At 36.9% G+C, this 22,730-nt stretch overlaps 1 protein-coding gene across 3 annotated transcripts in view; it reads right to left on the bottom strand.

Annotated features, from left to right (window-relative positions):
- ZNF385B (zinc finger protein 385B) overlaps positions 1–22,730 on the bottom strand; it is a 151,101-nt gene that overhangs the window by 107,526 nt on the left and 20,845 nt on the right. The window contains exon 1 of one of the 3 annotated variants that reach the window (XM_069861053.1): positions 17,790–18,088. The exons of the other annotated variants lie outside the window; for them this stretch is intronic. Coding sequence (XP_069717154.1) covers positions 17,790–17,814 — 25 coding nt within the window. The 5' untranslated portion in view covers positions 17,815–18,088. Of the gene's footprint in view, positions 1–17,789; positions 18,089–22,730 lie in introns of those variants that run through there. 3 annotated transcript variants of the gene reach the window in all.

Below are 22,730 nucleotides of genomic sequence, written 5' to 3'. Positions count from 1 at the left end.
TACTGGCTTTGAATCACAGAAAAGAAACCCATATTTAATCACAAATTGCCAAAAGAGGTACTTAAAAACTTAAAATTAAGCTCTCATGTGGCCTCTGGATTCCAAACTCAACATCCTTCCAGATTAAGTCCTTGCTGAAACCCAAATGTATGCTACTTTGTTTAGCATTAAGCTGTTAGGCATAGAATGAACTATCATACAAGTTTAATTTGAGATTTCCTGGCCTCACTGATTTTAATGTATGCGTTGCTAGCAGGAATCTTCGAAAGGTTTTCACTGAATACTTTTTTTACCCCAACAATAATGTGAAGTAAGTTTTTAGAAAAAAAGTCCCAAATAAGTATATTGCATGTTAGGAGATGAACAGAGGCTTGTATTATTACACCAGAAATACAGGGTTATTTTAAACACGTACTGTAAGCCAACATGCCCTGCAGTATCATATTTAACTGACAAGATTATTATATTGGTAGTTACTGTAGTCTATTGCAAATGAATATAGCTATTGACTCAAAAATCAGGACCTAATTCAACCGTGATGTATAATTTCACATTATACAGGTCTCTTCCAATTTTATATTCATACACTGATAGCTTAATGTTTTCCACATGTTTGAAGACAGTCCAATCCGGCTAAAAGCAGACATTTCAAGCTCTTCAACTCAATTCTTTGTATACTACCATCTCGAATGGGGAAATCAGGAACGCATTTCTGGAGTTGGAACTGTTTCAAGACTCCTATTGAATAAAACAAGTGAGCCACAGAGACCTTCCCAGAGGTGTGCTCAGGAGAAAGCAGTTTGCCAACAGACAATTTTACAAACCTCACAGGAACCCAAGAGGCTGAAATACAGAATTTTAGATGTGGAACATGTGGATTTGCAACTCTACTTCAGAGAGACTGAATTTAGAAACTAATTAATGATGGCAGTCAGCATAATCTAACATTTGTTCTTGTGTAGAAGCTTAGCTATGTACAATACTATGTATGATAAAGGCAGAGTGATTCAGCTTGGGTGTCATGAAGTGGCAACTTGATTGCAGCTACGTTGGAACATTTTATCATAGATCTAATTTTGCATGTGGTAATTCTCCTTTCATCAGTTGCTAAATTGAGAAGATAATTAAGGGACAGTGAATATCTGGAAGAAGCTATACAGGACGCTCAAAATTCAAACAAGCAATGTAAACAAGAGCTGCTCATCTTTAATAAACTCAGAACAGTGCTACTCCCTAAAAACTGGCTAAGTACCAGCAATGCCATCACAGTATGCTAATCATGTACACACCCTTAAACAGCTATTGGTGGGCTAACTTTAATGTCACACTAGAAAAAGCATTTGTGGAATAGACAACAACACCCACCAGAGATGCAAATCAACCTACCTAGCCACTATTTTCAGTAATATGGTGCTTAACTGCTACATTTGGAATAAAAAAAAAAGAAAAAAATGTTTGTGAACTATGCAGAATGCTAAGATTCCTCTTCAAAACCAATAATCTAGACAAAGTTTGACTTGAAGCAGTGGATAGAGACAAAGGTTTTATTTGGCAGCATGGAAAAAAAAAGAGTGATCATCTAGACACAGGTCATTTCACATAAGGAGAGAAGCTCTTCAATCTTTTGCACTGAAGAGATGCAGAAAGGCCTTTATTTAACATACTATATAAGGAAGGCAATCACTGTCTCTACAAATGCAGCTAAAGACCATCTTAGTCCTTCTGAGTATAAAGACACCACAAAAATGCTCAGCAATATCCACTCCCTCAGCTAAAGCCATCTTTGTTCACAAGGAATGCTATCAGGAAAGAGTTTTCCTAATGCCATATGAGTTGAACCTTCTCCAAGATGCTGACAACCATAGTAAAGTCACCATTCAACTGACTAAAGTGAAAGCAACTTGAATTGTTGACAGGGGCCATAAAGGTTACTAGGCTAAAACCAAAATAAACCACACTGCCAAGACGTAAGTGCAAGATACAGACACAGTCGAATTTGTTATAGCTAAAGCACCCCCAGATACCACATACTAAACCACATACCTTTATGTATTCACTTCATAAAACCTTCTTTGCAGTTTCCTTCGGTACACAGGAGGGAAGAACTGCACACAAAAAATACTGAAAACATCTCAAAGTAAGTCTAAGGGCATCTGGTATGACAGTGATAAGAAGAGTAAAATATCAAGATATAACATATTATATTTTCATGCATACTTGTTTAGCTCACATATCAACAACTAAAAACTAGCAAACAATTCTCCTTGGTTGGCAGACAAATAAAATCTTATTTATGGTTATAACATACAACTGGGAAAAAAACCTGCTTATTTTTAGTTTACCCTAGAAGAGTATTTTAAGTTAGTCAAAGACCCAAACTGTTTGCTTTCAAAATAATTTCAGATGTTGTTCCAGAAATATTTATTTTTTAGCAGTTTATGTTAATGTTTCTAAAACCTTGCCATATTTTTGAACAGCTGTAATTAAGATGCCATGATATTTTACAAAAAACATACAGGAATTGCGTATGTCTTAGTGACTTCCACCAGCATGTCTTCTCCACTCTTGCTAAAGTCTGAATTCTGCATATTCCCAAGCACACTTCTTTGCTTAGCCGTAACAGAAAATAAACTGAAATAAGAACCAAATAATTTATGCTCTCATTATGAATATACAAAATTTAGTTGCAATTCACTGAAATAGTCTATGAATGCTTACAGAACTACTATAGCACTTCTCTGGCCACTTTAGTTTTGTACTCTGGAATTATCTTTAGTTATTTTTTATTTCTACAACTGCATATACTAGCAGGGGGGTTGGAACTAGATGATCTTTAAGGTCCCTTCCAACCCAAACTATTCTATGAAAGATTATAAATTGAAACATTGATGATTTAACCCATAACACAGAAGACTAGGGACCAAATCATTCTGAAAAACCAAAACATGCTCTGAACAATGGTTTTAATAGATTAGGTCATTTCTTTATCCTTCAAAGCCCAGGCATGTAGAAATAGGTCTTGAATCAGTTCCACATGCCCATAAAACCGCATGCAGAACTCAATTTTTTTTATTTTTCAGTTCTGTAATGGAGTACTCATTTCAAGTACCTCCTTGGAATATGTTCTAGCACTCAGGTATTTCTTCAAATAACATTCATGTACTTTAAGCGTTTTCACTTCCATAGATTGCTTAGGACTTACTTCTCTTTTCTGGTTTTTTCATTATTAAAATGTTTAAAAGCATTTCAGAAGTTTCCTGTGATACAATGTTTACCATCTCTTATAAAAATAGCAGAGTTTTTCTTTATCCATGTCCTTTCTATACGATCTCAATCTCCTAATACTTGAAAGAACTGGGGTGTTCTTAGAACTGCTTAGATCTTATTTTCTTTTGGTGTACGAGATTTATTACCTGTGGCATATTTTATTGCCTAATTTACTGGCTTCAGTGTCCCATTCTGGGAAAGCAGGCAGATCAGCTACAGGCACCCTAAGAACAACGATGTAATGACTCCAGCTGATGTTCCTGTTTTTCCAGCCAATGGAAACGTGAGCCCTATTCCTGCAAGCAGCATGTTTCCTGAAGCACTGCTCCAGCTCACCCCAAGTGCTCACTACCTGGAGCAAAGCCAAGCGTACCCTGGCCTGTTTCACAAAACTGTGGAAGACTACACTCTGCCACTTAACAAATTAAAAATATTATATATTTTCCATAAGCAGGACTACTCAACATAAACCCACATGAGTCATGAGAAAAAAAAAAAAATACCAAAACACCCAAAGCTTATTCGGTCCAAGGAAATGGCTTAAGGCAAATATAGTTCTGTAATGGGAAAATAAAAAACAGAATTGGTACATTTCTGTAAAACATTTCATTTATGGATCTCCAAGTCTTTTAAAGCCCTTAATTCGCTGAGCCTCTCAACATGTCTTTTCTTAGTCTATGTAGCACAGAAAAATGAACGTGCAAGCTTTTGCTCACAAATTTGACATGCATAAATCCAAGAAAGCTTTTTTTCGTATGAATGATTTGGAAAAGGTTCAGTTGCACACATCAGAAAACACCTTAAGAAAGTTAAGTTTCCTTCATCCAGCCATATGAAATTCGGCATTCAATTATCCAACAACTCCAAAGAGAATTGATGCAACAATTACCTATAACTAAGAAATTCAAATTCTCTCTTTAGCACAGTGAAATAGGTGCCAAACCTGAAGGAAAAAATCCTGCTGCTAGCTCCATCAAATTACTGTGCCATCCCAGACGTACCACATAGCCCTATCAGCAGTCATTCCAACTTGCTTGACGGTCTTTCACAGGTACTTACATTCTATTTATCTATGACATATGGACCAAATGTTTAACACTATCCAAATATCTCCAGATCAAACCATAGTTTAACAGCATATGACAGATGAAAAGAATGAACAGAGACTGTACAAGGACACCAATTACGGTAAGCAGCTTACATATCTGAGTTACTAATGAAAAATTCCAAATTTATGCAATTGTTTCTTCATATTTCTATTGAAATATAACAGAAGTTTAAGATTCAACAAGCATAAAATTTGGACTCTCTGCATTAAATATTGAAGGCCAGGAACTGGCCTGGCTGAGTGTGTGCAACCCAAGATAGGGAGTTAGGAGGTCGTGGACCTCTTCTTCTCACATTCTTCACAGCCTGTTAGACTGCATACTCTTTTTCTGAAGGTGGTTCATTGACTCATTTTTAATTTTCAAAAGCAAATGCCCTCATGGCTGTGATTTGCTTGCAAGGCATTGAAAGAAACAACCAGCAACTTGTATAAAGAAAACTACCAAATTTTTATAGCTGTCTCATTAACATATCAGATACATTGGTTTTAGCCCCTTACAAAACACAAAACAAATCAAACAACCCTCCTGAAGCCAAAGACTATCCTGCAGGAACACACAAATCTAATACACAGCAAAACAGATTAATCTTCAGAAAGCCATTCTGCTTGTTCTTGTTCATACAATAAGCCATTTTTCTACTAGAATGTAATGAAGTATTCCCAAAACAAACATTCACTTTCACAAGAAACATCAAAAAAAATCAATTGATTTTACCAGAGTGACTGTTTCTACATTATTCTCTTCTTCTAATTTGCTCTACTGTCTTCATGTACATTCTTTCTTTCAAAGCACATTTTAAAATTTTGGGGATAAGTCCTTCCCATAATTCTATACAAGTCTAGTGTAATAAAACTGTGAATCTTAAAGACATGCCTGCAATAAAAATAATCATTCAGTTAATTACTATAACATAAAAGACAACAAACTCTGAGCAATGCACCTCTTGTTTGTAAAGATGATCATGATTAGTCCTATGCCAACACAAGGCTGGAGGTTTTTTTAAAAAAAACAACTAAAAAAACTCACAGTGTAAACTAAAATCCTTCTTAAAGATTTTTTGCTACAAGGCTATACTGAACAAATACACATTTTTTTTTCATCTTGAAATCAAGACATACCATACCTACATATGTAAGATTGTCTTATTAGTCTTTCATTGGCAGGCAGGTATTTTTCATTATAATTCATTATATAATTTTTTTTTTTAAAAGCATTTTATTAAGACTCCATGCTCCACATCCTCTCCAATTCTTATTACGATTTTCATACTTTATGTTGAGGCTGACAAGAAGCAGTGCAGATTTGACAACCAGAAGCACAGGAATCTAGCAAGAAATTACTATGCAAATGCGTCTGGGAGAAGATAACATTAATAAATATTTGCCAATGGGCCTTTTGCTCCAGTAGGTGGCACATTTATAATGAGAACTTAACAGTAGTTTAAGCCAAAGATCAGAAGCCTCATATATGTGTGGCTGATGGATGACAAATGAGGAAAAACGCTTCTATGTGCTGTCATTTTAGAGGAACCAAGCCAAGCTCGCTGCCTTAGATGAAAATATCTTCCTTCCAACCTCCCACATTCTATAAATGCTTTGTTTACAAAATAAAGCATTCTTGTTCAGCAGTTATCAGCAACTTCCAAAACTGTGTTTCAAAATACTCAACACAATCTCAGAGCTGAAACATGAAGCAGAACAGGCATTAAGTTGTCATTAAAGAAAGGCCTAAACACTTTTATATAAAACCCCCACACCTTCTATATGTTAAACTTGAGCTAATTAAGTTAATTCTGCAGCTAAAGGAATGTAAGTCACAGGAAAACACATCACATTTCTACTTCACAGTAGAGAAAAATCAATTACAATCTCTGACACTAAAAGAAAGAGGAGAAAATACTACTATGTGATTTCATAAAATTTCAAGTTATTCTATAAGAGTGTAAGATGATGTTTCAGAAAGAAAGTTACCAAGCTGCTGTAACTACTTAAGTTTAACAGAGGGAGGGCTTACACACAGGAAAAAAAGCAGGCAATTCAAGAGTGACACCCAGAAGATATGCAGACGAGCAGAAGTCTACTTCTGTTTGAGTGTTTCCACTTTAGATAATGCTACAAAATAACTTCCTTGGTTCAATTCAAACCATACTGTAATTTTCAGCTTTTAAAATATATAAAATTGCAACATATTTTCGGATGTGATCATGGACAGCACTCTCAAAATTCTGAACACAGGTACATATATGGATTGGGGGTCATCCTTACAGAAGTGAAAAGAACTTAGATAAGCATCAAGTTTGCAAGCTTATTGCAATACAAAAAATGCAGAAATTCTTATTACTTAAATTCACAGAGCTTTTTTACTTCCACTTCTATGGGAGAAGGTTTGGTGTCTTTAAAAAAAAAACAGAACAAAAAAGCCATATTCTGGCAGCACACTCTTTGGAGTCAGAAACTATGAACACTAGCTTGCAAGTTATTAGAAAGATTAGTATTATGTATTACAGCCACAGGCTTAAGAGCAAGCCCTTTAACAGTGACATCTTGTCAAGACAGTTTCATGCAACAAAGCTGTAAGCATTTTAACTTGAGTAAAACAAGGAGAAATTAGTCATCCAAATAAATCAGGATGCTTATGCTGTTCTTCCACTCTTACCACAAACTAAAGAAAGAAGTCTTTGTGGATAGACAGATGTGGGAGCTGGGGACATGCTATATATCAGGTAAAGATATTCCAAAGATAATAGTTTGAATATAGTACTGTATGATACCGTCTTTAAACAATCCAAATTAAGTGGGAAAAAGACAATGGCTAATTGGGATGCGTGCCAGGTACTGGTACCAGTGTACCAAAAAAGATAAGACTCAACAAAATTATTTACATGGTTAGATAACAGATATTCTTAGTTCAGGCAAAGCTGTAAAAAACATTGGTCAGGTAAATCATAAATATAGTGTCTTCACAAGCTGGTTAGGAAATAAGAAAAAGATTCTGTATCTCCTGTTTTCTGCATCTTCACTGAAGGTATGCTTTACATAAGTAAAAGTCTTAATAAGAAGAAAATGAGATGACATGATAAGCACACATCGTATAAATGAAATAAGACTAAAACCATACCAGCCCAATCCCCACATTGATATTAAGCATTATGCACTTGCAAAAAAAAAAAAAAAGAAACAATCTGTAAAATAAGTTTCATTAACAAAGGTCACTGCATATTGCTGATGGTATCAAGAAGTAGACATAGAGCTGCTGCATAGTTGCCTTTCAGTACTTAACATATAGTTTAGAAATGGAGCCCAGGCTCTACAGAGAGCAAAACAAGCAGTATTAAACCATAAGCAAGGGATCTGACCTGGAAAACAACTGTCCTTTCAGAAGTGCTCACTGAGTAAAGCTTGATCCTGCCAGCTGAAAATTAACCGAAGGAGAAGAAAAGACAGCAAAAGTCCAGAAAAATCTTGAGAAGTATTGGTATCATGCTCCTAACTTGATACTAAGAAAGAGAGCTTTATGAACTTGGTTCTGGTTGAAAGAGTATTTGTTACTGTTAAAGAGTATATTGTCCAGACTTTAAAAAACAGGACCAACAGTCCACTGTTGTGGAGTCAAAGTTGTTATTCTGATTCATTAGAGAGTCAGAGATGCAAACCACTTTATGAAAAATAAAAAAAGAAAGTGATACATACTCTTTTTAAATATTACACAACCCATGTTTGTAATGGCACACTTAATACAAACAGTGCTGAACTTTAAATCAAGCTTCCCTGCTATTTTAAAAGGAGAATCTATCTAATAACAAGGGCTCTTTAATAGCAGGGAACAAAAGGCAACTCCTGGCTCATAGTCAGAAAATTCAAATAGGCAGCAAGATGCAGTTCTTACCTGCAAAGTAAAGGGTTATTTAAACAATTCAACAGTGTAACAAGTAAATTCATCACGTTCTGAAGTCCTTAAACTGAACCTGGATGCATCTCTAAATAATGTGTTCTAGTTCAATTGCAGATTTATTGGACTTAACAGCAACCACTGGCATGTTAGGGAAAGCAATTTCTTCTACTCAAGGAATTAATGCTTGAGATTATTTTGTCTGGTATTGTACAGGAGATAATGCTTAGTAATTCCTTTGGTCCACAAAGTCTATGAGCCCCACTGGAAGCACTGATTCTGATTTTGTTTATACCACAAGAGTCAGGAGAGACCATACATGGCTTAGAAATTTGTTGACTTCCAAATTTCTCAGTAACAAGCTTGCTTTGATTAGTGTAACAAGATTTTTCTCATTATTTTCAGTTAATTGGTAGATGTCCCTTCAGACTTCACTCTGGCAGCTGATTGCTCCACACCAGAAAAGTATGGTCACGTGCCACTAACATCCAGCAACAAGATCAAAGGAAAGGGAAAAAGAAAAAAAAAAGAAAAAAAAAAGAGAAAAAAGAGAGACCACTTCAGATTCTGATTCCTCATTGTTACTGGGTGTCACTAACAACTACATAACACCCAAAATCTGAGTCGCAATATAATTTCTACTGACCCCAGAACTCTATTAAAAGTAGGCAATAAACAACATGTTCATGTAATAGATGGCCTTGAAAATAATACAGTAACTAAAGGGATTTCAATTTCAAGCTAGGTAGCATATTTACAGTAAAACATCAGTTTCTCACAGGTTATCACCACTCAAATACCTACTAAAAGTTGCTATTTTGACACATTTTAGGATATATTATTTCTAGCCACATGGTTTTGGCCACTCAAGACAGAATAAAAATTGCCAAGTTTTCACCTAGATTCTATGCTTGCTCCCTATCTTGTACTCAGGCACCTCATCCAGTCTTTCTAAACCCGATGTTTTTCCAGCAGCTTGCTTTTGCCACAGAGGGATCACTGTTGAACTAACAAGGCACACCCTCGCTCAGAGGAGCTGGCTCAGCTCCCTTCTGCGTAGCGCACAGCAGTCAGTTTGGAGAATGACCCCTTGTACAGGATGGATGAGACTCCAAGCAGTCACACAGCCTACTAATCTGCAGTCAGCAGAAAGAATACATTCCTGCTCTCCACTCTGTAGTTTTCAACTCTGGGTTTTCAAATGAGGAAAACAGTACAAAGTAGAAATACTTTACAAGTATAGATAGCTTTATTTGCCCAATTCATCCATTGATTTCAAGTCTGCATAATCGTAACAAATTTTTCTGAAGCAGAACTGTAAAAAGATGAAAAAATAACTGCATTTAGTCTAAGGCAGAACATATGAGTCTGTCATTCCTTCACCTTCCCAGAATTTAAGCAAAAAAGCAGCCAGTAAACGTGGCCAGTAATTGTCAGGGTAGATGCCTAGTACAATAAAGTGCAACAGACTGGATCATTATCCACTAAAACCTGCTCCTTCCTTCTGCCATTGTAGTTGACATAAAATGTGATTGAAATCTATAACTTCAATTTCAAATAGGTCTTTAAACTTCAGCGATGCTTGGTATTCAATAAATTAACAGCCCTTCAAACATTTCTTGTAGAGGAGATCAGCACGCAAAGAAACTTGCATCAACAATTGAAGAACTCAACGTTTTTATTAAAAGAGACTTCATTAATTAATCTTCTGTAAAGCTGACTAAGTTTTACTTGAAACAATTATTAAAAAACCAAATCATCTGAAGAAATACTATTCATAAAGCTATTTTTAACCTTTTGACTTTTGTTTCATTTAATAACATGCCTATTACACATAAAATAGACTTCTGATGATCAGTTTGGTATATTAAATTGTGTTTCTAAACACAGATAAAAAGGTGAAGTACACTATATTTATTCAAATACTCTTGCTATATAAATATAAAGCAACATAAAATACTTCAAAGAATAAGACATTTGTGCATTTTTTCAGAATTACATTTTCTGATTAATCATGCATTTCCTCAAAATAAATTTTCACCACAGAGTTTACTCCGTCTAGTCATTTGCCTGTGATCAACTCCATTTCCAGTTTACAAGCACAGCTGCTGGGGGCAAAACCAAGGGATGGTTCAGCAGCATCCACCTTCTGGGATGGAGCACTACACTGCTGTACACCTCCCATTAGCTTCACTTTTACCAATCAAACTAACAATCAGAAACTGAAAAATTAAACAAAAAGAAACAAAATCCAGTGTGCATCTTCTCAAGCATTATTTCTTTAGGCCTCTCCCCCAAAATCTCACATTATTTTCCATCCTTCTTTAATGCATCCTTTTCTTAAGACTCAATTTTCCAAGGACAGAAGCTGTATTTTCTTCTGCTCTAATCTGAACTCCCATTCATGAACCATACCTAACAACCAGTGAACACTCACACAAATGTGTAACATTAGGTGCATGAATAATCATAGAATCACCAGGTTGGAAGAGACCCACCGGATCATCGAGTCCAACCATTCCCACCAATCTCTAAACCATGCCCCTCAGTACCTCATCCACCCGCACCTTAAACACCTCCAGGGAAGGCGAGTCAACCATAAAACACATGTGTGAGTGTAGCTGACTCTTGAAAAGTCTGGAATGCACTAACATTAGCCATGTTGCTGTTTCATTTCATGCACTGAGATGCAGTAGTGCAACCTGTTATCACAAATTCCTCCCTCCTGTTTTAATCCACTTGAGTTAATCGGTACATCATACTTAAGCTCTAAACCAAATTTCTCCAAGATAAAGCTCATTAACATCTTTCTAACAAGTGAGCATGTGCATGAAAGAAAGCAGGAGAAGCCAGATGTTCAGGTTGCAGAGCACCTTCACAGCATGGAAATGCCCAACAACCTTTATCCTTTCTTGCAATCACTCATTCTGTTTTGTCCCATTTCTCACGAGACTGCAGTAAAGCTGGGCTTGATCAATGAATAAACAGCATGTTATGAACAACTTGAAAGTTTTGGGTAAAAGCCGGTCAAACTATTTGACAAATGTTTACAAACCCAATATCTGTTAATAAATTAAAAATTACAATTATATAAGTCTAATTAGCTAACCACATCTGAAATTATGTAATTTCAATTTTTTTTCCATAATTACTTAATAGTTTGCATATTTGTTTCAAACTAATCTTTCTATAAGTTATACCTTTTTCATTGTTACCACTTTGCTAGTGGGTATCCTGATGTTTTTATCAAGCAACAGGCTGTTTCTGCCTATTAACTGAATAATTGTTGGTGAACAATATGAAACACTAAGTGCCAAACAGTGCTTATATGTTACAAAAATCTAAAATCTGTGAATTTATTAAGTATTTAAGCAAACAGCTTTGTCACCCAGACATTAATGAGTATTATTTACAAAGTACAACTAGATTACAGAGTTAATTCATTAGCTGCTGGTAAATTATTAGTTCATTGATTTGGATTTTAAGCTTTCTTGATTGTTCAGTCAAGAAACATTACCTACAGAAGGATATCAAAAGCATAGACATGATGCAATAACAATGACTTCCACAGCAGAAGTCTAGTACACAATTAAGTTAACACTGTCAACTCAATTTTTTTTTTCCAGCAAAGGTGATCTGAAATAATCCCTAAAACAAAGTCCTTTAACTTGTTTCTTTTGAGGAAGGAGAAAAGAAAAAAAAACAACAACAAAACCTCAAAGGAGAAATACTTGTTAATACAATTCATTAAAACAAGCAAGTCCTTGCAAATGATAAATAAAATGAGGAAGAGAGTGCAATATTTTCAGTTGTTTCTGTCATGTTTTACCTTGTTTCTGTCAATAGTTATTAGCAAAATATCTGGTACTACACCACTTTCATGCAGGCATTCTTCATAATCATATCTATAAAAATCTGAAATGTTTTCATGATGATTTAATCTCCAGCAAATAAAATTCTCATGTTCTAGCTTTGGCTTTTTTGTAAGACTGTACGCTGCTCACCAGTGAAAGTGACTGAAAAGTTTAAATCATCTTTTCAAGTAACTTGGGTACACAAGTGCCAAGTGCTACTTATGTTTCCTTACAATGATTACTTACAGGATGGATTTATACTGTTCAGAACCTTACTAGAGACTTATCAGGCTCCAATGGTACCACTAATAAAGCTGGCCACGACACACTAATTTCAATTCCTAACAATAAACTTCAGGGCTTTTCAACTAGACTGCTTTTTCTCGATGAAGTTATTTCTGTGAATTTTATTCAGACGTACCACTCTAAAGCCTAGAAATCTTCCTCACCTCTTTATTTTCTCAAAGTTCCATTTAAATGTGTTCTGCTGATTTAAAAAAAAAAAAAAAAAAAGCCTCCTTTTCTGGTCGCATTTAAATGTTAGATCCCAGAACTATGGTTTTATTCTCCCTGTTATAGAACAAAACTTTTCAGGATGTCATCATTGCAAACACCCTGTTCTGAGCGAGAGGGGACTGCATATGTGAAAATTCTGAACGCAGTCTGAGCAGAAAGACTGACAATTTTAAGAACTCACTTCATGGATTTCTTCCCTGCCCTCCCTCTGCTCGCTCTACTATGAAGCATCCTAAAGAAAGAAAATGGAGGCCCCTGGGTCACAAACTTCCATGCGATATGTTCTGACTTCTAATTATGTCATTACAGAACATTAAGAGAGAAAAAGGGAAACTAGCACACTAGATACCTGCTCCCTTTCTCTTCTAGCTTGGCAAAAGTATAAATATTACCTACATGAACAGCTAATAAAACAAAACCAAAAAATCCAAACAAGACCACACTATAATCACCTCAGAAGTCCCTAGATCTGGAAACATCCTTTAATTGCTTTAACATCGGTGATCAAGACACAAATGTCATACACCATCCAGAGTAACCACATACACTAACAAGTGGTATCACCTAGTGCATGATACCATGAATCCTTGTCCAGTCAAAGGTCTGACCCTTTCACAACTTACCTACCAGGAAAAGTTTTGCACACGGAGCTTTCAGTCATATCCTTTCCCTCAGGTAGCTCCTATAACATACTATCTGGGTCTCAAAATCTCAGTCCTTAAAGAAACTGTATTCCTCTATTCATGGAATATAAAAGAAACTTCATCTTTTCCTCCCAAGATCTGCACCACTCAGTTACAGACAAAAACTTTTTCATGTTAGGTCTTGGACCTACCTAAGCCTAAGGATTTTAGCCTTTCATCTGCCCTAACTGCTAGTATCTATACAGAAACACTCTCCCTATATCCATACAGATCCAAAAGCACCCTGTTTTCCTCACTTGAAAAGAGAAAAAAAAGAAAATATATGTGTGTCTCCTTACAGGAAAAAAAGTGTATGAGAAAAAGAGAAGTTCATTCATTTTCCCTTAAAAGACATGTTACAAACACTGCTCAGAATCCAACAGAACAGAAAGCATATGAAAAAAACACACAAATTTTTTGGCTGAACATTCTGAATGAGGTCTCTAGAACATCTCTGGCTCTTCAGCCTATAGACAGAGAGAAACTATATATATAAACTCCAGTTCCAGCAGTAAGGCTTCTGCAGGGCTGCCACAGTGAACTACAGTTCTAAGTTTACTCAACTCCTCTGGTAGTTATCATCAGTGACCTTCACTAAGAAAAGGAAGATTCAAGATTTCCACTAAGAGCTTGGCTAGACTTGAATTCCAAAGTCAAGTGATCTACGTGGAATTGCTCACAACCTCATACCACTTCTGCAACCATTTTTTCCATTTAGCTTACAGTGCCTTCTTCTCCTTCACAATCTCCTTGTAAGTAACCTTGCAGTATGGAAGCTGCTATCACCCAAATGTCCTCAAACTGAAACAGATCACCATACATTGACCCTGATGTCCGCTAAAAGAGAAGAAATTGAAGTTATGGTGCCATGTGAAAATTGGTAATTTGATATAGCGATGGCTCTAGAAAAAGTAGAGCTTCTTACCAGGAAGCAAAGTAGTTTTGGCCAGTTTAATAGGCACACCAGATCTTGCTTCTCACTCTACCTACCAATGTGAAATGGCAGAAGGGGAATAAAGACACTTGGAAGAGCATGTAAGATGTTTGAAGCTGAGAGCACCTTACAAACATCAGCATCTTGGAACAAAGAACTAGCCAGCTTGAAATGCAACAAGCTTGTATTCATAGAGATAAAAAGGACAGATAAAAGGAAACCCAAAAGGAATAAGATGACAAGAAAAGGTATTCTAAATATAAATATTCTAAAGAAATAAAACAAATTTTCTATGTCACGGTAGTGATATGTCACACATTGTTCTCCAAGTGTTTGTAACTATTTTCTGCCCGGTAGCCTTTAAACACACACCTAAGAGTAGTAGAAAAACTTATGCAAAGGTCCTATTTTTTTAAAGCAGTATAAAAAAAAACCAAACAAGCTGTCAGTCTGCATCCTACAGCATGTTCCAAACAACATGGCTTTGAGAAAGGAACTTTGTTGAAGAGATACTCCATTGCACCTTCTGTGTGTCTTTGACAAAGAACAGTAGTCTCTACAGCTTCTACTTCTCTTCCTCCTCCATGAGGATGGAATAATAAAACGAATAGTACACCAGCTTAAGTTTACTTTGTAAGCAAATTTCTGGAAGCTACGGCCTCCAGCTTCTTATGCCTCAGGCAGTGCTACAGACTAGGAGAAGTCTGTCTAGAAAGCTGCCTGGAGGAGAGGGACCTGGGGGTGTTGGTTGACAACCGACTGAATATGAGCCAGCCGTGTGCCCAGGTGGCCAAGAAGGCCAATGGCATCTTGGCTTGTATCAGAAATGGTGTGACCAGCAGGTCCAGGGAGGTTATTCTCCCTCTGTACTCGGCACTGGTGAGACCACTCCTCAAATCCTGTGTTCAGTTCTGGGCCCCTCACCACAAGAAGGATGTTGAGGCTCTGGAACGAGTCCAGAGAAGAGCAACAAAACTGGTGAAGGGGCTGGAGAACAGGCCTTATGAGGAACGGCTGAAAGAGCTGGGGTTGTTTAGCCTGGAGAAGAGGAGGCTGAGGGGAGACCTCATTGCTCTCTACAACTACCTGAAAGGAGGTTGTGGAGAGGAGGGTGCTGGCCTCTTCTCCCAAGTGATGGGGGACAGGACAAGAGGGAATGGCCTCAAGATCCACCAGGGGAGATTTAGGCTGGACATTAGGAAAAAATTTTTCACAGAAGGAGTCATTGGGCACCGGAACAGGCTGCCCAGGGAGGTGGTTGAGTCACCTTCCCTGGAGGTGTTCGAGGCACGGGTGGACGAGGTGCTAAGGGGCATGGTTTAGTGTTTGATAGGGATGGTTGGACTCGATGATCCAGTGGGTCTCTTCCAACCTGGTTATTCTATGATTCTATGATTAGCTGATTGAGATCTCCCCTCAGCACTTAAGAGAAGAAATATTACCAGTTATAGAGCCCACCACCTCTTCCACGCAAAACCCAATGTCAAATTTTGCCCCTTGCAGACAGAACTGAACAAAGAACTAAATATTGCATCATATAAAAAAAATAGTTGCTGCAAGATAAATTCAGAATTATGATGACCTATATTAAAATTAATTTAAAATTACCTGTTATACAAGAGAGATAAATGGAAGCTGGACAAAGTAACCCCGGTAAAGCCTAAAAGGGCACAATGTTAATGACTTTAATTTTTCAGTAAGGATAGCTACTAGTAAGGTAACAGCAATCTGGCAGAGTTAGAATGACCTCTCCCAAGTGCAAAATATGGGTAAAAAATTGGCTTATCAATTAATGAATTATATGTATTAAAGGCAGTTTTACAAAAGTATTTACTAACAACTTAGACTCCCATAAATTTCCAAAGAGCAAACAAAGTTTGTAATGTGCTCTAAATCTGCTTTCTAAAAAGCATCTCTAGTGAATGCTTAGGGTACTTCATACACATTTTTCAAGCGCATTTTGTATCAGAAGTGTGAGTAGTTTAGGTCACTGGGGAGACTTTTCCTTTATTACGGTCTCCCTAGGATCCTCACCACAAACTTTTTTTTTTTTTTTGGGGGGGGTGGGGGTTGGAGAGACTGAGGGTGTTGTGGGGTTAGTTTGTTTATCTCCAAAGAACACCTTAGCAGAAGCTATCAGATTTGACAGAACACCAAAATTCTGGCAGTGAACCATAAATTGACCATTACCATAAAAAGAACTGCTAAATGAGAAACCATGTGCTCAGTATAAAACTAATTTCATGCTTTCAAAAGCACACAGTGGCTTCTAGCAAGATAGTGGCCCTGGGACTTGCAAAGACAGATTGGCTAATACAAATGGTGTGTGCTCCTGATGCAGTCTGCTTAGCCAAGCTTTACATGTACTGGCAGTAAATGGAAATTCTCGAATCTTCTGTCAAACAAATACACACTTATCTATAACTTTAGAGCTGAAAGCTATAAAACAGCTGCCTCATAAATATATTTAGCAGGAAAACGCATGAGCTGTCCTAGTTCCTCAGAAAAAAAAAAAAAAAGAAACAACAGAAAAACACAAACCACAGCAGTCTTTACATAGTAAGCATAGACATTTCTATAGCAAGCAAGAAAAACATTTTAATATTTTTCAGCATGTACCCTTCTTTCATTCAAAAAATTACTATCAGCAAATGCAAATATAATCACAGCCAGTCTCACCGCAAACTAAACATATTAGCAGAACAGCAATGCTTAATAAGTAACTCAGTTGAACTAATTTTTTGTGTTCTGCTATAGGCAGTAAAAGAGGTATTTATTTTTTCCAAACACATAGGTACAAAGTCTATTTCGTTTATGATAATGCCTCTTTTGAGCTTAAAGGCTAGAACCTCACGGGTTACCTTCAGCACACTATCTGTTCCCTTAAATAAAACTTACTGCACTAAATGTCAAATTTTACTGGTTAGAGAGAAGCGACAGTAATTTTATACCCTTCTCAAAGCAAGTTGTCAGTGCAAATGAATTACTGGAAGCTATCCTGGGCATGACAGGTCATAACTTTTAATATTAACAATGACAGACATATGCAAGACGTCAAATCCAGTATACAATTTATTTCATTCTTTACTTTCTTAGTTTATCTGGAGAATCTGACAGCTCGTGTTTCATGTATCCTTATAACTATAATCTGAGATTTAACAAGCCAGAAAGCAAGCTCTGGTGAGAGGTATTTAGTCACGCTACTTATTAGCTTCTTTTTATAACAATAATACAGTGTTACTGACATGTTCCAAAAACATTTAAAATGCATAGGAAGTCACCTATCAGAAAGATGCCCCCTGCAAACAGCAAGCAAGGAAAAGAAGCTTGCTATATATTTCAGTATTAAAAGTAACTCTAAATAAGATGAGATGAAAAATATGCATTATATACCTTGCCATTTTTCTTATCCTTTTCACTGAATAACTAAAACACAAATTACATGCACACAGAAATAATGCCAAACATGTAAGCATCCACGCTTAATATCATATCACAAAGCAATTCAGAGAAGTTTAACAATAAAAATCATGCTCACCTCTACTGGGAAGTCCACTCCACATTATGGCAATACTATTTAAGCAGCTTAAACAGCAAGCAAGTTACATAAACAAAACTTCCAGTATGTGACCAATATGATCCACGGTGCTACAGAGACTTGGCTCCAGCTCTGATCCTCTGTGTGACAGTACACAGTTCTACCAGTGCAGCCTCAAACCTTCCCAGATGCTGGCTTATTGCATTGCTCATTGAAAATCCTTCACACGCTGGCAACATTTTAGGGAAGGACAAGCACACTCTGAGTCATTTGTAAAGAAAGCAAAGCAATTTCAGTTCTGTATCTTCATGCGTACCGAAACACAGAGCACTGTCAAAGTAGAAGTCTGAGGCAAATTTATGCTGAGAAACAGGCAACCCAAGCCTTCATTATCAATGCATGGAATCAGCTACAGTGATCAAATTCAAACAAACCATTAAAAAAAAAAAAAAAAGGATATGATTATGAAGGGCTCTACAGATTCAGCTCCAAACCACACAGAATGAAGAACAGTCTATCTACACTGTGCAAATGTTAAAAATAGCTCTGTCTTTTCTACAATGAACATGAGACAGAGGAGAATCGGTAGCCTGTATTGTGATGAGGTTCGTTACTCGAAAAAAATCCAGCAATAAAAATTAATGATTCTTTACAGCTTTTCTAAATAAGATTCATTTAAAGTTATGTAAATGAACAAATAAGTACTTTTTAACCACATAACATACAAAGACTATTACACATAAACAAATAGGATATTTATTAAAAAGAAGCATAAATATTTGCATGAAAAATTTTAGAATACTAACCCAAAGATCTGTACAGTCCAGCAGATTAAATATTTGTACAAAAAAAAAGGATCAACAACTAAAAGCATAACATTACATGACCAATGTTTTCATCTTTCCAAAACAACAATAATTTTTAATTACTTACTATGAAAAATCTCCATGGTTTATTAAATTCATGCTCTTCCTACTCCCACACAGACTTCCCACTATGTAAATTTTTCTGTCTTTTCAGGTACTGCATAGGTTTTCTTTCCCAAAAAAGGTAAGAGGGCATGTGTTGCTGTGTATACTTGCACCCACAGAGATACTCAGTATAACAAGTCAAATGTAATAACAATTAGGTTAAGTTTGCAAAGAAAAAGAAAGACACTAGAGTTTTTCTTATAATACCTGTACTGTTATCCAAATATACTACTGTGTCATGAGGCAACTATGAGAGAAATTTTGGCAGAATCTGATCCCAGATGAGGATACTTACTGTACAGATAGAGTATTTCATTTACTTCTGCAAGGTAAAAATAATAAACAAATCTGACTTTATTATTTTTTAAGTCATTTTAATAAAAGAAAACTGTTGCAGATGCATACTGCATAAAAATGGTGACTGCATTTATAGATCTTTTTTCATCTCAGCTGTCTACACCTGTAAACTGTGGATTGCACCCTTCAAAAAGAGGGTGAAGAAATCCTTGCAGCAACATGGACTCAGCTGATTTCAGCAGCTCTCCAGGCCACTACCTGGGCTGTTTAAAATTATAAGGTAGACCCCCAACTTGAGCAGAAGTTGTGTCATCACCACTCTTGCAATCATTCTCAGCTTAAAATCATGGCTGATGAGCAGTTGTATGTTTGGTCCTAGACTCCAGAACATGTAATTATCTGATGTCTTAAATGCTGGTATTTTATCACAGCATAACTGTCCCTGAAGAGAGGTTAAACTCTCCAAGAAGGAATTTCACAGAGAATTTTGATACGAGATTATATTTATGCAAAGTAGTGGCAAAGAATGCCAACTGTGGTAACCAGTTGTATTTTGAAGCCTTTTTCCACTCCACCAAAAAGCACCACCAGCCATAAACTGCTTTTTTCCTTACCGTTCACATACTCCATTTGTTTGCTTACAAATGTCATTAATGTGCTCCCCACCTCCAATAGAATGGAGACCACAGACGAATAATTGGTCTGATAACCTTTACCCCCTTAAAAAAACTTATATTTCCTCCTTGCCAGTAGGGAATTTTTAAATGTTGTGCTCCAATGCAACTTACTAATTATTTAAAAACAACCAACATCAGTGAAACAATTTTCCTTTTTTTTTTTTCTTGAATACTACCAGTGAATGCACATATACTTACTATTTTTCTAAGTTTTATGAATACTTTCACAGCGCTGCTACTCAAATGGAGAACAAAGTATTATGGGTACAGTTTGTAGTTATTCACAAACAAGAAGTCATCCTTAATGTCAGCTCTATCCCTTGATATTAAATCTCATCATCATCATTTTATAAAGAGTATAAAGTGCACTAAAACAATATAATAAATTCCCTTAATTTCAGAGTAGTAGATAATAGTATCTTATAATAAATGCATTCCATAATGTAAGGAAAATGTTAACCCATGGAACATTACAAATTTCTTAAGAAATTTGTGTAAGACACTCAAGTGATGGAAAGAACATGGAAACATCTACCAAACGCAGTCTCACTAATCTATGGAGAAAGACGACTGCTTCACTTTTTAGCAAAAGAGCAATATTTTCCAAATAGAAAATCAGATTTTAGGCAGAATAGGATAGCAAAGTAGGGAACCACCTCCCTTTCACATTAAGGGCTGAGGGAGGAAGCCCTCAGGCTTTGCTCTACTTTGTGCCCTCACAGCAGCATTTTTCTTCAAGCTGCTTTCCAAAAGGTTGGGCTGCAGGCAGAAAACATGGAAGGCAGAACAAGCACTGATCTTCTACAAGTCTAAAAACAGTTCTGGCATTATGCAAGAAAGAGTAAACTCACAGTGCTTTCTACTACCCTCCTCTTCCTCTTCTGTACAGACTTGCGCGTGGGTTCTACAGCTATGCATGCACACTTTTAGTAGGATTGAGCTCACAAACTTTTTCAAGATACTTTTGATTGCTGCATAGGATTCCTCTGAATACTTGGCAGAATAATTCATAAAGATCTTCTGTAATAAAAATCAGATTATCTTTGTTCTTTTTTTAGAAAAATGAAGACAAACATTGATAAGGAATTTGAGGACCTAGATCAAGAGGCTTAAAGTAAGCAAACATTCTGTTCTCCATTAAACTGCACGAAGCAGTTTTAGAAGTCAATTAAGCTACCTGTCTGACAGGTAGTCTTTGCCCAGTCAAAACCAGATACTAAGACCTCTATTTAGGATCAGATTCTTCTGGCAATTAAAACTCAAGGAAAAACTCCACTGAAATGAGAGTAATTCACTGCAGTTTCACTCTGTTGTAACAGACCATAATTTAAACTGCACTGAGCTAGTCAGCTGGCAAGGCATTTTCTCCTCATAAGGCCAAAGACTGGCATTTGCATTTAAGGCTATCTAGAATATTTTCGAAATAACTTCTCAACATCTACCAATAGTCAGTTTTACTTCTCAAAAGAAAGAAAAAGTCAAATGTTTAGAAAACTAATTAGTAATCTAAACTAGATATTTAAGAAGATCCTTTTCATTTCACTCAGCTGAAGACACTATTCACACTTTCTAGCTCCAGAAATTTAATTTGTAAGGCTAATATGCAAGTTAGCTATACAGTCCATAAGTCTTTTGAAGGATAATTCTGAGCACTTTAATTGTAAGCCTCCTTCCGTCCATTAAGTTGAAAGGATGCCTAGATCCAACTTAATATGGCAGCGATCAAGGAGGCAAAGCAGTTCTGATCTCTATTGCCAAAAGTGAGAAAAACCCAACTCCTCCATACTCCTTTGTTGTCCTCCCACGTCCGAGATCACTCTTTTACCTTCTTTCTTGTATTTGCATTCCCAGGCCCTTCCTGGAGCCTGATTTAAGTCATGAACATAATAGAAGTCTAGTAATCTATGTATTTATTTTGCTAGCTTAACGAATCTCTGGCTGTCATTGCTGTGAGACAGATCACACAACTGTGTGTTGAAAATCTCTCAGGAAATCCTGTGATTATTTCCTCAGCATCTTCGGTGAACACAATAACTCGCTGGACTGTTCTCTGCAAACAAACTCTGTTTCGTTGCAAAGAGTCACAGCATAGGATCCCACAGCATTTCCAAAACTGTCCTGCAAGTCAAGATTTGAACAGCAAAAACGCAGAGCTGCTACCAGAACACTGTCAGAGCACTGACATCCCAATCTCACTTTCAGCCAAACCTACAGAAAGGTCTTCAAACAGGCATTAATGAGTGCCACCCGGACCCTAAAGCACATGTTATGTTTAAAACAGCCTAGGAACCAGGAAAAAGTGATTCGGCTTTGCCCGCTTCTGGAGTTTGGGCACTTCCTTTAACAAAAAACGAAAATACTCAACAAAAAATGAAAATACTCAACCCTGTAAAATCTGGTCTTTGATAGTTATTTCTGGTATACTCACTCCTAAAACTACACCAACCGTTCCCACGTTAGCATAGAGGCAAAGGAGAGAGAACTGGGGATTCACCTGGAGATACCACCTCTGGGAACGGGTAATGAGAATTTGTGGAGCAAAATCGGCGTCATCTCCGAATACAGTGAAGTCATCGCAAAGCTGATCACAGCATGTATTGGCAAACGATTCTCTGTCAGCCCTACGGATGGTTTACTTAATAAAAAGAGGCTTCGGAAGGCTCCATCGCCCGGGCTGCAGCCCCACCTGGTGGCCCCGCAGCCGCCTCCCTTCGAACTCCGCTCTCCCTCAGCAGGAAAGCAAGCAAGCAATCTCAAATCAGCAAATTTTACCGTACTCTTAAAACCTGGCTCCTCCCGCACCGGAGGAAATTTGCCTGAAATTGCAGGCAAAGTTGCACTTGCAAAAAAAGCTTCTAGATTTCAGTAACAAGGTGGAAAAGACCTCAGCCCTTGTTTGCGGGGCGGCAGGTGGGATTTCAGGGCCCCCAGGAAGCTGGGACCTGGCCCACGGCTATCGCCGCTGTGGGCTCTCGCAAGACAAACTGGAAAGCTTC

This window comes from Phaenicophaeus curvirostris, chromosome 7 (genome assembly GCF_032191515.1).
Source record: "Phaenicophaeus curvirostris isolate KB17595 chromosome 7, BPBGC_Pcur_1.0, whole genome shotgun sequence".
Lineage (NCBI taxonomy): Eukaryota > Metazoa > Chordata > Aves > Cuculiformes > Cuculidae > Phaenicophaeus > Phaenicophaeus curvirostris.
This window is presented reverse-complemented; position numbering and strand designations above follow the sequence as displayed.